Source organism: Phytophthora sojae (assembly GCF_000149755.1).
Source record: "Phytophthora sojae unplaced genomic scaffold PHYSOscaffold_2, whole genome shotgun sequence".
Taxonomy (NCBI): Eukaryota; Oomycota; class Peronosporomycetes; order Peronosporales; family Peronosporaceae; genus Phytophthora; species Phytophthora sojae.
This window is the reverse complement of record NW_009258116.1, coordinates 9,363,563-9,377,224: the sequence shown is the minus strand read 5'-3', so window position 1 is coordinate 9,377,224 and position 13,662 is coordinate 9,363,563. Positions and strand designations below refer to the sequence as shown.

Sequence of the window (13,662 nt, the reverse complement as noted above, 5' to 3'; positions counted from 1 at the left end):
TGTCCTATAGTTGCCTGATATGCAAGAAGCTGTGACTGGATAGATCCGGTCGGCTGTCTGGATGAGTTCGAGGGGCTGGGCTGATGCTTCCGGGCGGACCGCAAGAGGTACGCATGCAACGGTGTTGCTGCCGCCTCTGCTGTCATGCAGTCGAAGTCATGCGTCGTGTTCGTTGTGTTCTTCGCCAGAATACTTGCGGGGCGTAGCAATTGCAGTGAAGGATTGCCCCACTGCACACTGAAGAGCTGCCCGAGAAGTTGGCTGAGCTCGTCGGTGTCTGCCGCCTGGGTTGGTCTGTTTTGGTGACGGAGTATGTTCGCGTGGCCTTCGATGCGGACGTAGACTGTTTCTGGTGTTGCTGCTTGGAGGAGCTCCGCGATACCTTGGGTGAGAACTTGGTTGGCCATGTTCTGGCTGGAGTCGGTAGCTGGGAACCCCATGCTACCAGCTTTGCGGGTGTGCCACGTCCCGTTGGCGCGTTGGTGATACAGGATCCATCCGCCTCCTGGCGGTGTCTGCTGCTGCGAGCTAATCGCACAATGAAGACACCAGTGATCGAGAGGTGGCGTCCATGTGGAGGTGTCACTCGTCGTCATGATGCCGAGGCATGTCTCCAGGCACCATGCCTGAACGCGGGTCGCGCTCTTCTTCTTTCAAGCTGCTGTTATCGCCTGGACTTGGTAAATACCAGCAGACCACACGGCTGCTCGCGTTTCTTGTGGAGATGAGTGTTCGTTGTTGAAGACAGCGTCGTTACGCAAGCGCCACAGCAGCACAGGGGTCACGGTCGTCCATATCCGCCATAACGTTGCCATCGCTTCGTTGTGGTGGGGTGTCCATATCGCTGTGCACTGCTGGGTGTGGGCGAGTAGCTCGGGAGTCACTGCTGGTGGTTGTCGCTGGGCTATGGCAGGCTGGAGACTGGCGATGTCGTTCTGGGAACACTCGCGGCCGAGCCACTTGGATACCCAGTGCCGCCATGAAAGCTGGGCTTTTTCGCACTCCCAGATGATATAATCAATCGTTTCGCGGTGAGTCGAGCATGTTGCTTCGGGGCAGGCCCGGTGGGTGGGCCATCCTTCTCAGTAGAGGTTCAGCCCACCGAGAGTGATTCGGTACGTAGTCCAGTTTTGGTAATCCGTAAAGAGGCCATTGGTGTCCCACAACTGAGCTGGGCTCTGTGTCAGTGCTGCTTTCCCCATGATGATCGTTCTTCTCTTCGCTGCATTTTGTCCAGCATTGGTTGAAGCGCGTGCTGCAGAGTTTGTCGAATTAACCGTGACGTTGTTTGCGGACCGTCGTCGCAGCCGCTCTGCCAGGTGTAGCTGGTGGTACTGCCCACGGGTAGACGGTGGTTCCTGGCGCAGACTTTACGACGAGCGCTCTCATGCGTTCCCAAGCTCTGAGCTCGGCGAGATCGCCTGTGCTTTCAAGCGCAGGAGCTGCAGACGCTAAGTGCCACGTCCATCCGTCCTGGTTCCTTGTAAGTGTCAGCGCTTGGCGAGTGAGACCGTTGTTCGCGTACGTGGCCGTGATCGTGTTTGTTCCGCGGGTGATATTCCATACCAGTGGCGTTGCCAGCACAGGGAGTTCGAGTAGCCGTGGCTGTCTATCCTGGACGGTCCAGTAGTTCCACGGGATGCTGTGAGCGATGCTCAGACACCAGTCGAGCACGTGCTTGGACTTGGTGGTTGCCGTTCGCGCAGGTTGGATGAGGGCTTCCTTTCTAGGTGTGGTAACCGGTGGCAGCTGGATGATAATGTCTCGCGTACGTCCAATCTGGATGGTCGGGTAGTCGCGGGCCCGTAGCAACCTGCCTTTTGCGTCGAGGATACATGCGTTGTTGTCCCATGGTGCGTTAAGTAAGAAGTCCACGTCTACCGGTGGATTATCTTGCCGTGGCGCCGCGGATGTCGTCACGAGAATGGCTTTTGACTCTGGTCCGATCCAGCAACAATTGCTTACCTCGGGACCCGCGGATTGGGGTCCTGCAATGGTTTTCACGTCGTCAGGGGATGGTGTTAAGCTTCGAGAATGCGCTTCCCATAGTTCCAATTTTCCCAGGCCTTGGGCCGAGATCTGCGGTTGCCCGAAGTGTTCACGGAGCGCAACCGAAATCATGGCTGGCGATGTTGGCCTGAGCGCACAACAACATTTTGTGCGTTTTTGTTGGGGGTGCACGGCTGCGTGCCAGGCTGCTGTGTAGACGTCGTCCGGAGAATGGAGCCATTTGTCAGCGAGGTTACTCCTTGATACTGCAAGCGCATTTGCAATGTCTTGAAGTCCAAGCCCGCCGTGTTGCTGCGGAGTGTAGACTAGAGCAGGGTTAAGCTTGTGCTTGACTGGCTCAGTTCGTGTGGTGGCTGACCAAACGAAGCTTTTCTTGCAGCCGTGTCAATTCTTGGAGCGTGGCTTTGGAGTGGACATACTGCCGTCCAGTGTACAGGATCGCTGGGAGCGCTATTGCATTGAACAATGTCACCCTCTGGACGACGGAATTGCCCATGGTAGTTGCTATTCGAAGTCGGCGTTGAATGTTTTCAAGTCGGATTGCCCAATTGAGCTCCGTCGAGTCGTGGTTGCCGACCCAGTAGCCCAGGTGCCTAGACGTGGCGGTTGGTTCTTGTACAGGGAACCCTTGCCATCGCGACGGTGCCTTCGCTGTGTTGAGACCAATCAATACACTTTTTTGAGGCTGGACATGTAGTCCGGACAGCTCTCCGAACTTCTCGAGAATGGGTTTCACAATGTCGAGTTCCTTTAGAGATACCATGTACACAGTACTGTCATCCACGAACGCCGAGAACTTGTGTCGATGAGGAGTATCCCCTGGGATGGCGACCCCTGCTAGAGCTGGGTGTTGGTCGATGGCGTGGACCAGTACATCTACGGCCAGGATGAAAAGCAGTGGGGCCAGCGAGCAGCCCTGACGGATTCCGGAGTTCACAGGCCATGGTTTGGATATATTGCCGTTCACTAGGAACTGCGCGGTACTTCCTTCGTGTAGCGTCAGGATTACGTCCAAGAATTCAGGAGGAAACCCGTAGCTACGGAGGACAAGCTGGAGGAATTCTCGTGACAATGTGTCGTACGCCTTGCGGAGATCGAGGCATAACACTGCCGGTGATTCTTCCCACGGTTTCGTCGGGTCGTCAAAGCTGGTCGCCAGAATCGCTCGTAGGAGTGTGACTGTTTTGTCAATGTTGCGTCCCCGCACAAAGCCTTGCTGAGCCGAGCTGATGATTCTGGGTAAGATAGTGTGAAGTCGTTCAGCCAAGATGCGTCCCAGAACCTTGTACGCTGTATTTAGCAGTGCAATTGGTCGGTAGTCCATTGCATCAGCTGAGTCCCCTTTCTTTCGGAGCGGGATGATCGTAGCACGCAGGAACGAATCGGGCACCCCTGACCCCTTGAAGTTGGCATTGTAGAGTCTCGTCATACTCGGTGAGAGCTCGTCGGCAAAGTCTTTGAAGAAGTCGTGGTTTAGACCAGTAGTCCCCCCTGCTTTATGCCTTGGTAGCTGCTGTATGGCGGCTATCGTTTCAGCTTCCGTGATGGGAGCCAAAAGTGCTGCCACTTCGTCTCGCCGGAGCCGCTCTTCCACCGGAATCTGCACAAAGCGGGTGAACTCTTCCTCGAGGGAACTGGAGTCAACTGAAGCGTGGGATGCCCCAAACACGTGATTCCACTCCGAAGCCATTCGCTCTTCACTCGGCATGGCATCCGGGTAGAAGTGACCTGGAGAGGGATCAATTCTGGATATGTGCTGGTCTCGCTGCCATTCTGAGTTACGCTTAAACAGTTTTCGCGCTGTTTCCGGCGATTGCTGTATGCTATCACCGAAAGACCGAGCAGCACGGAGACGTGCTGTCGCATCGAGGTCTTTTTGATGCTCTGCTCGCGATGCCGTCGGTTTTCGCGATGCTGCTCGCAGGTTTTCGAAGTAACGTTGTGTCTGCTTTCGGTCTTGTCGACTTGTATCTCGAATAAGATTCTGGATATCTGCCACCAGCTTGTCCCATTGACCTACCGGGTTACCTCCGTTGTCGAATGCATCCAGTAACTGGTGAAGTCCCTGTCCAAGTGCTTCTCGGACACGCTCTGGTCTGCCGCTGACGATCGGGTACTGGATCGGGCGATGGCTCCTTTGGTGTCGAAGGTCTCCCAGTGAAAGTTCCAACCGGACTTCATGATGGTCCGAATTGTGGGCCGGGGGTAGTGCTTCCACCCACCGCACTGCCGTATAGGGCTGTCCTTTGACGTAGAAGCGGTCTAGGCGGCTAGCCCCATCCTTTCCCCAAAAGCTATAGTGGTGAAGCGGGTCATGATCCACATCTTCTTCGTCAAACTGGTACTTTAGCGAGACTGCGTCAGTTAGTTCGAGCCCTTGCAGCATCTCCTACAGGTACGGACTTTCACAAGAAGCAATGCTCGGTTTTCGAGCTGTTACCCGGTCTTGCTGAGGATTCAGCACACAATTAAAGTCACCTCCGAGTATGATGGACTCATGATGGCGTAGCCAAGGGTCCAGGTCCGAAAAAAATTCCAGGCGTTCCGCTTGGTCGATAGGAGCGTAGATATTGACAAGCAGCCAGCCATCGAACTCCACAGCCATCACTCGATTGGTCCAGCTTTCTCGTTGCCAAGGTCGAACTTTGCTGCTCACGTGCGGGGTGCAGAGTATTCCCAATCCTGCTGATTTCGTTTCTGTAGTGGTCCAGAAACTCAGCGGATGCTCCGGTGCCTTTCGCACCCACGTCCGGTTCCAGCGTTGCTTGACTGCCCGAACTTGCTCTGCCGTGTGTAGTCGCGCGTCTTGTACCATGATGACGTCGGGCTCCGTTCGCCCACGATGCCTTTTCCAGCCGTTGAGCCAGTGTCGTCTTGCTTTTTTTGCGAACCCCATCAAGTTTTGAGTTGCAATTGATACTGTTTGTCTTGCTTGTTTTCCTGGTAATCTGCGGGGCTGGGCCGATGCGAACAATGTCGAAACATTGTATAGCTCAGTGAAGTAGTCAGCTTCTAGAGGCTCTGCTCTCACGTTGCAGGTTTCCTTTAGCATGGTTAATGAAGGCACGGGTCTGGAACTGAAGTTGAAGCCTCATCGCGAGGCTGCGACGCGCGTAGCGCCAGCGTTGTTTCAATGATGGCCCAACACTCGAACGTCTGTGCTCGATACAGCGCGGCATGCAGTGCTGGTATTCGTTCGAGAACTGTGAACAACAACCCGAGGTGTTCTACAACTGAGCTGCGAGGTCCAGGGGGTGTTGCTGCCAGCGCCCGTAACTTGACTTCGTATATGAATGCAGCTACGATCATTCTCGAGAGTACTTGCGTTTCGTTCGTTTGACAGAGCTCAAGTAGCCGAGAATTACCAAAGTTCGCCGCTTTCAGTGTATTCCACATCACCGGTGCGTAGATGTCCAGCTTTTCGGGACTTCCGGCAGCAGTTTCCCATAGGTCCGCGCATCGTTCAAGCAGCCATTCTTTGCGACCGACATCTTGGTCAGGTACTGCTGCCCAACTTTCGAGACAGTGTAGTAGACATTCTAGTCGACTCTGTTCGGTCCACGTATCTAACACCGCATCCGTCATTGTGCTCAGGATATATTCTGGGGATTCGAAGCTCTGAAGCATCCGCAGTAGACTTCGTGGGGCCTCGGAGACTGTGTTTATCCACGTTGTGGTATCTGCAGGAACTGTCGGGAATGGTGACGTTGATTCCTTTGCCCATCGAGTTTGCAGCCGATTCCACCCCGCTTGTAGGTGTTTTTTTCGCAACCGGTTGCTTCCAAGTTGGGAGTCTAATCCGTGAAAACGACCGACACCGATGCGAGTCGTTCCAGTGTCTCCTTCGTGAGGGTCAGCATCCGCCTGTGTGGACATCGAGTCTTGACTCCAGACCGATCCGCTGGTATTGCTGGGGCTTGGGTCTGACGGGGTTACATCCATACTGACTTCGCCTTGTCGTATGCGTTCCTGCCACGACAGCAGTTGCTGTATAGTGATGTCATAGGTTTCCGTCCATGTTGTTACCGCTGCCGAGTCATCCCAGTCTAAGTCATGCAGCTCCTTCACCTTACCAGGGGAGAGTCCATGGATTCCCGCCGCTGGGAAAGCGTGTAACTCGGATTTCCGGCTACCCCCATGTTCCTCGATCGCGTCGCCCTCCTGGCGTTCAGCGTCAGTCAGGTGATGTCCGTCCTTCTCACTATTACCTGCTCCCATTTCAGTCATCTCCACGTCGTTAGCCGAATTGGCCGCACCAGCAGACAGCGTCAGGTCCACGATTTCCTTCACAGTTACCGATCCTGCGGCAGTCATTAGAGCGGTTGGCTGATTGAAGCGAAGTCGCATGTAGTGCCGTGCTGTAAACCGCAGAACAATTGGAGCTGTGCCCTCTGCGTACGTTGCTTGACGCGCCGCTTGAAGCCGCTGGATCCATCCCTCTGGTTTCTTCCCTTCGTAGTTGCGTTCCTTCACAGATGAGAAAGTCTCGCCCGATTTTGCTGCTTCGGCTGGCTGGAAGATTTGATAGTTGGCGTCGTCAGTCCCGAAGGCGCAACGACCACAAAGATTTCTCGTTGAAGAATTATTGCCAACAGCCGCAGCGTCACCTCCGTGCCCCAGTAACGATAGTCGATGTATGCTACAAGCTTGGATGTTGTGCAGCATAGTGCGTGCAAGTAGTCCTTCAGACCTTGCGCTGATTGCGCCTCCGTTAGGCGCTCTTTGCCGTTGGTTAGGCCTTCGTCCAACGAGCAAAGGATCGCTTCACGAATATCGTGAGGAAATTCTTGCTCGAAGTAGTGGCTTACCGCCGACCACATTCCTTTCTTGAGCTTCGATGTCAGATTTTCCAGCGCAGGTACGCTGCTTTTGTCGGCGAAGTCTCGGTTGACGAGAGCCATGGCCACCGCATAGTACTGGCAATTACCTGTTTTCGGTGTGGCTACCCGCTCCAAGTTACAGTGCTGGAGCACCCGTTCACCGGAGTTCAAGGCCTGCTTGGGCTGCTCCGCCAGTAGCGCCGTGGCGTTGCCTACGTCGCCCTGGTCGTCCACAATGTGCTTCGCAGCAATTGGCGACTCAATGAGACGCTGGTGCTTCTCCATTGCAGCCGTTCGGTGGCGCTGCCTCCCTTGTATTTCCTCACTGATGGAACGTCCGATGGTCTCTGCAGACGGCTTCCTTGGTGCTTCTGGGACGTTCGCTGCTTCGACCTTCGTTACATTCGAATGCGTGCGCTCAACCAGAGCCTGGAGGTGCTGAGCAGCGCGCGGGGAGCCAGCAGTGACCCATTGTCCAGTCGGCTTAGGCGGCGTGCGTTGTGCCGATGGTGGACTCGGCGATGCAGGCTTCTTAGGGATCCTAGTGAGCAGTCGAACAGTGGGCGTCGGGGCTTTAGCTGCTACTGGGGGCGGGGGGATGCCTCCTTTTCTTCGATCCAGTACTTTTCTAGCTCCGCGATGCTAGTTATCGTACTCGCTTGGTGGGGAAGTTGGGCAATCGCTGCCGTGGTCACCGTTACACAGTAGTGCTGCTTCCAGGAATCGTCGGGCACGTTACACTGGTTTCGGGTGTGGCCAGAGGCCCCACATTTGAAACAAGGCGATGCCCTAGAACGGCTTGCATGTTGCACTAGGATTTTGTGGCCAGCCCAGTCGATGAACCGCATTCCGTTGAGAAATTCGGGGCAATGTGTGCTCTTGAAGTACACATCCCGTGTATCCGTCTGTAGCTTACGGGCCTTTGACGACGGTTCTTGCCACGTCGTGTAGGACCCATGGAACTGTCTCTGGATGAAGGCATCGAGTGCTGATTCGTCCAGAAAGCGGGACACATTGAGTAATCGAACGTGATAGCGCTCCCGTGGCTGCTCGTCGCGGATGCCATCCGCTCCAACTTGGCGGGCCCATACCAAAGCCACTCTGGACTTCAAGTCCACGTTATCAGTGAGCACCGCGGGATGTTCGTTCTGCAAAGGGAAGCGTCGACTCCGAAAGGGGAGTGAGTGGAAAACAGCGCTCCACTTAGTGGCGAGTTCCCTCGTCCAGAAGATGAGATGGACAGCGTGTCGTCCTTCATCGTAGCAGACCTGCTTGGTTTCTCGTAGCATAGCGACCACCTGCGTCTTGTCATAGCCTCCTCTTCCCATCCCCAATAGGATCATGCCTATCAGCCGTTCACGGGTCTGAAAATCGGGATATACTGGAAAGTCGGGTTGGAGAAGAAGGACCAGGTCTCCCTCCACTTGGGCCTTGATCGTATTTTGGATGACTCGTAGGGACGCATTATTGCAGATGCGTTTCAGAAACTCCGGCAGATGCTCACAGAGAATAGATCCTTCGAGGAGACCTCGGATCACTTTCTGTTCTGGCTCCGTTGGCTTGCGCAGTAGTGCAGGAAATCCGAATGGGGCTTCACACAAATTCCGAAGTTCATCTATTTCCTGCGGAGAATAGATTTTCAGCAGAAATCGAAACGTCGACTTGGATGATCCCGTCATTTCGACATCATTATCCGTAGCCTCATTTTTCGAGAGTAGCTTTTGGGACCATGGGTCGCTCGTTGGTCCTGCCTTGACTTGAAGTTCAGCGATACGGTGGTCAATTGTCGTCGTAAGTGGACGTGTATGCGCTTTGTAGATCGACCGAGCTAGATCGTGCATGGCTGCCCGCCATTGGCGTTCGTTCGATCGCCCACTGCTGAGATGAGCCAGCAGGAACTGAAGCATTCGCTCTCCTTCTTCATCGGTGAGTTCCGGATAGTGATTGCGGTCAGCAGGGAGCGGTTCCTTAGGTCGTGCGTTGAACGCCTCTGGAACATCGCTTCGGCATACTCGACTGCGCTGACTACGTCTTTGGCCCTGGTGAGATCGAGTCCGGTAAACTCACTGCGTAGATACGTGTACATCTCTGCAAACATGAGCTTCTCGGCCGTTTCCTCCTCGTGGACAGCGTTGGCCTCCTCTGCCGCCCTGGCTTCTTGGTCTGTTGCTGGAGCAACCTCGTCCATCTCCACATCGGGCCCCGGTGCCTGGAACGTGTCAGTGGGTGTTGGCGAAGTCATGTCGATCACCTCGTTATCCTCTTCTTCACGCGCTACCCTGCCGTCGTCCGGCGGCTTGCCGTGCCCTCCCATGAGTCCTTGATCCCGGGGTGCTGGTACCGTGGTCGTTCGATTAGAGGGTCGTATAGTTTAACCAAGTGTTTCACCCGCTCTGGCTCTTGAACTGTGTTACTTCACGCCTTCCTCGTTTAGAAGGTTCCCCCCGAACACGCGGCTAGTAAGCAAAATCGGAAGTGTGGAAGCGTATCCGCTGTGTTCAAGCAGCTAAAGTGGTGTGGTGCACGCACGCTGAATAATGAAAATGAGCCAATCCAGTGAACTGTACCACCATGTTTTTGGCCAATCATGCGCAGTCCCGGCTGGTGGCTGCCTTCCAATGCTTTTCGAGCTCGAAGAGCTACGCACGGACACTTGACGTCGTGTCAATCAACGGACTGCAGCGAGCGATGGCGGGCGACGATCTGCTCAAGAAAGGCAAGAAGAAGGGCGCGTCCGGCGGCGCCGATGGCGGCACGACCCACGGCAAGAGCAGCGGCAAAGGCGCGGGCGTGGGCGGCTTCCAGCACCTGGGGCTGAGCCCGCCCGTGTTCCGCGGCGTCATGGCCATGGGCTACAAGGTGCCCACGCCCATCCAGCGGAAGTCGCTGCCCATCGTGCTGTCAGGCAAGGACTGCGTGGCCATGGCGCGTACAGGTTCCGGTAAGACGGCCGCCTTCCTCATCCCCATGCTTGAGAAGCTCAAGGAGCACTCGACCAAGATCGGCGTGCGCGCCGTGGTGCTGTCCCCAACGCGCGAGCTGGCGGTGCAGACGCTGCGCTTCGCCAAGCAGCTGTCCAAGTTCACGTCGCTCAAGATGGCGCTGATCGTCGGTGGCGAGGGCATGGACCAGCAGTTCGAGGCCATTGCAGCCAACCCGGACGTGCTGGTGGCCACGCCCGGCCGTCTGATGCACCACCTGCAGGAGATCCCGGACTTTAACTTGAAGGCGGTGGAGTACGTGGTCTTCGATGAGGCCGACCGCATTTTCGAGATGGGATTCGCTGAGCAGTTGCAGGAGATTCTGAAGAACATGCCCACCAGTCGACAGACGCTGCTGTTCTCGGCCACGCTGCCGAAGGCGCTGGTGCAGTTTGCGCGTGCCGGTCTGAGCGACCCGGAGCTCATTCGTCTGGATGTGGAGAACAAGATCTCGGAGAACTTGAAGATGGCGTTCTTCACGGTCAGGTCGCTGGACAAGCCCGCGCTGTTCCTGTACATGGTGCGCGAGTTCTTGCCCAAGGGGGAGCAGACGATTGTGTTCGCGGCTACGCGTCACCACGTGGAGTTTTTGCATGCGCTGCTGGCGGCGAACCACATTGAGGCCTCGTGCGCCTACGGTGACATGGACCAAGCCTCGCGTAAGATCAACCTGGGCAAGTTCCGTGCCAAGAAGACCAGCTTGCTGATTGTAACGGATGTGGCTGCCCGTGGTATCGATATTCCGCTGCTGAACAACGTTCTGAATTACTCGTTCCCGCCGACAGCCAAGCTGTTCGTGCATCGTGTCGGTCGTGCTGCCCGTGCCGGCCGTAGCGGTACGGCTTTCAGCTTTGTAGACCCGGATGAGTCCCCCTTCATGGTGGACTTGCACCTCTACATTGGCCGCCGCCTTGAGGACTCCTCGCCGGAGCTTACCGACACGAAGCCGTACTCTCTGAGCGAGATGCGCGTTGAGGACGTGCACTACGGCGCTTTCCCGAATGAGTTGATTGATCAGGAGAACGAGGCTATTCAGGAATTGATGCGCAGCCACCCGCAAGTGTCGCCGCTGGTGAAGGTGTGTGACAACGCTTACAAGGCGTACGCGCGCACTCGCGCTGACCCGTCGAAGCTGTCCATCCGTCGTGGTAAGGAGCTTGCCGTGAAGAAAATGCACCCGCTTTTCCAGAAGGAGTACGTGCTGGAGAAGTCCAAGGCCGACAAGGCTGCGTACATTGATTCGCTACAGACTTTCCGTCCTCCTCAGACGATTTTCGAGATTGCTGCGGGCGCCCACTCGTCAGCGAAGCGTTCGTCGCCTGGTGTGCAGATGATGGTCAAGAAGCGCAAGTTGCACGGCAAGATTATCGCGACGGAGACGACGAAGGCTGCAGACAAGGTCAAGGCCAAGGAGGAGGCAGCTGCTCTTAATGCTGCAGCGGATGAGGAGGAAGCTACCGGTGCTGTTGATGAGGGCTTGAAGAAGCCGAAGGTGGACAATGATAATAGCGAAGAGGATGCTGCGGAGGAAGCTGTGCCCGCCCCGAAGAAAAAGACGTTCTTCTTGTCCAAACACGAGCGTAAGCAGCTCAAGAAGCGTGTTGCTGCTGGCGAAAAGGAGGAAGACGTGATGAAGGAGTTGGCAGCTACCAAGGAGCAGGGAGCGAGCACCACTGACAGCAAGGACCAGGACGATGATGAAGGTGCCTCGACGTTTAAGGACGACGAGAACTACATCGGCTACATGAAGGACGGAGACTACACGACTGAGGGTTTCCTGGCCAAGAACGCGGACGGTGGCAAGGTGAACGCGTTCGCCGAGGCACGTCTAGAGGAGGCCATCCTGGATGTGAACCCGGACGAGGCCATCGAGATGAACAAGAAGCGACGCATTCTGCACTGGGATGTTCGCAAGAAGAAGTTCGTCAAGACTACTGCTGGAGAGCTCACGAGCCAGGGCACGCTCAAGCGCCGCAACGAGAGCGGAGTCAGCGTCCGCAAGAAACAGCAAGTGGGTGAGGTGTACCGCAAGTGGCAGCAGAAGCAGCACAAGCGCGTGGCCGGCGGCGGTGTGGAAATGGAGGACAACGACGATGCTGGCGGTCGCAAGCTGGACTACCGCAATGGCAGGAAGCCGCGCGGTGGCGCTGCCATGGCCAAGCGTAGCAGCGTGAACAAGTTCGCCAAGGACGAGCTCATGAGCGAGGGCAAGATCCGCAAGGAGGAGAAGCGCAAGGCGCGCTCGCGTGGTGTCAAGGTGACCTCGGGCGTCAAGTCAAAGCGCGGCAAGGGCAACATCAAGGGCAAGAGCCACGGCGCTCCTACCCGAAGCAAATCCATTATCAAGAAGCGGTAAGCTCAAGAGGATAAACGTGACTTTGGTAGTCCATTCAACAGCTACGTACGTGGCGACGCCAAGTAATAATATAGACGACTTGCTTTCACTTAGACAAACCGCGACCTACCAACTGATCCCGTCTCCGTTTCCAAAGTGGCGCAGTTGCAGAGGTTCTCCGAGTCTCGAGCGCGCGATGACCTGCGCCATGCCTGCCACGCTCTCTTCAGGCTGGACGTCAGCGGAAGCGTGCGGAACTTCGGGCTTGTCATCGACGCCCGAGTGGATCAACAGGCACCCGATCTTGTGCGGCAGGAAGTCCGCCGTCATCGTCTTGGTGAACATATTGAGGGCGCTCATCGAGGCGCGGAAGCCGTAGCAGCCTCCGGTCACGTTCTCCGAGATACTGCCCACACGAGACGAAATGTTGGTCACGAACGCCATTCCTCGGTCACGAACAGCGAGCCGCAAGTTCTGCAACAACGCGCGCGACACAATGAAAGGCCCCAACGCATTCACCTCGTACATCTTGACGCAGTCCTCGGGGGTCGTGGAGTGCGTGTACCCCTTCTTGAAGAGCCTGGCATTGTTGATCAGCAGGTCAACAGGTGCGTCCTTCAGCTCCAACGCGGCGTTGTCCACCGACTGCTTACTGCCCGGGTCCAGTGCCACCAACTTCCACGGTGCCAGCTCCTTGAGTTCCCCGCACGCGTCCACATCCGCGCAGGCGGCGATGACGTCCCACCCTTCCCTCATGTAGTGCTTCACAAAGGCCACGCCCGTGCTGCTGTCAGCTCCCGTGATCAGCACCGTCCTCTTGGGTCCAGTGTACACGGGCATTGGGCCCAGCTGCGACTGCGTGGGCGGCGCCACGAGCCCCAACTGCGTCGGCGTGCGCGCGCGGCGCTGCGTGCTGGACGAGGACTTGCGTCCGCCCGCGCGCGACGCCGCCGGAGCCTGCACCCTCGTGGCCACTATGGGGCCGATCTGGATCTCGGCGTCCCCGCCCTCCCCGTCCGTCTGCATGGAGCGCGGCCGCAGCCCCATGCCGTGGCGCCGCATGAAGCTCGTGAGCCACCCGTCCGAGAGGTTGAGCGTCGGCGCGTTGGGGATTTCCTGCAGGATCTCGCGCGCCTTGTCCACCAGCAGGCGGCGCGTGAGCTGCACCTGGCTCTGGACGCACTGGTCCACGTAGAGCTTGAGCGCCACGTCCAGCTCGGGGCACGACACGCCGTGGCCCTTGCGCGTGATGCCGTGGCGCTGCTTGTCCTCGATCTCCTCGGCCGCCTTGAGCACGCGCGAGACCGTGGCGGCCGTGGGGCCCGTGGGCAGGTTGAAGGCCTCATGCGCCCAGAGCGCCAGCTTGCGCGTCGACAGCGACGGGCTCTGCCGGTGCTTCTGGATCAGCTCGAACTTCTGCGCCACGGTCATCCATTGCACCATATTGGTGGGGCGTAAGTCGAAAAAGGAATATAGGCGGCATTTTTAGTGACTACTAGTCACTCTTCTGGAATCT

The 13,662-nt window shown here is 56.7% G+C and overlaps 6 protein-coding genes across 6 annotated transcripts; 1 reads left to right on the top strand and 5 right to left on the bottom strand.

Moving 5' to 3' along the window:
* Positions 1 to 3,394: 3,394 nt before the first annotated feature.
* PHYSODRAFT_487284 (hypothetical protein) lies at positions 3,395 to 4,396 on the bottom strand (the record flags this gene model as incomplete). Its single annotated transcript, XM_009522723.1, has 2 exons — positions 3,395 to 4,012; positions 4,262 to 4,396. Coding segments are annotated over 2 exons (753 nt in total), but the record flags the coding sequence as incomplete, so codon positions are not given.
* Positions 4,397 to 5,274: 878 nt separating this feature from the next.
* PHYSODRAFT_456561 (hypothetical protein) lies at positions 5,275 to 5,745 on the bottom strand (the record flags this gene model as incomplete). The annotated part of the gene is made up of 1 exon (XM_009522722.1): positions 5,275 to 5,745. A coding segment is annotated over one exon (471 nt), but the record flags the coding sequence as incomplete, so codon positions are not given.
* Positions 5,746 to 7,576: 1,831 nt separating this feature from the next.
* Positions 7,577 to 8,119, bottom strand: PHYSODRAFT_462365 (hypothetical protein; the record flags this gene model as incomplete). Its single annotated transcript, XM_009522721.1, has 2 exons — positions 7,577 to 7,899; positions 7,999 to 8,119. Coding segments are annotated over 2 exons (444 nt in total), but the record flags the coding sequence as incomplete, so codon positions are not given.
* An 84-nt stretch (positions 8,120 to 8,203) lies between these two features.
* Positions 8,204 to 9,018, bottom strand: PHYSODRAFT_485065 (hypothetical protein; the record flags this gene model as incomplete). The annotated part of the gene is made up of 3 exons (XM_009522720.1): positions 8,204 to 8,317; positions 8,516 to 8,640; positions 8,730 to 9,018. Coding segments are annotated over 3 exons (528 nt in total), but the record flags the coding sequence as incomplete, so codon positions are not given.
* Positions 9,019 to 9,518: 500 nt separating this feature from the next.
* Positions 9,519 to 12,167, top strand: PHYSODRAFT_486355 (hypothetical protein; the record flags this gene model as incomplete). The annotated part of the gene is made up of 2 exons (XM_009522719.1): positions 9,519 to 11,276; positions 11,367 to 12,167. 2 exons carry the CDS (start codon positions 9,519 to 9,521, stop codon positions 12,165 to 12,167), a joined length of 2,559 nt encoding a protein of 852 aa, XP_009521014.1.
* A 105-nt stretch (positions 12,168 to 12,272) lies between these two features.
* On the bottom strand, positions 12,273 to 13,589 carry PHYSODRAFT_555436 (hypothetical protein; the record flags this gene model as incomplete). The annotated part of the gene is made up of 1 exon (XM_009522718.1): positions 12,273 to 13,589. One exon carries the CDS (start codon positions 13,587 to 13,589, stop codon positions 12,273 to 12,275), a length of 1,317 nt encoding a protein of 438 aa, XP_009521013.1.
* Positions 13,590 to 13,662: the final 73 nt, after the last annotated feature.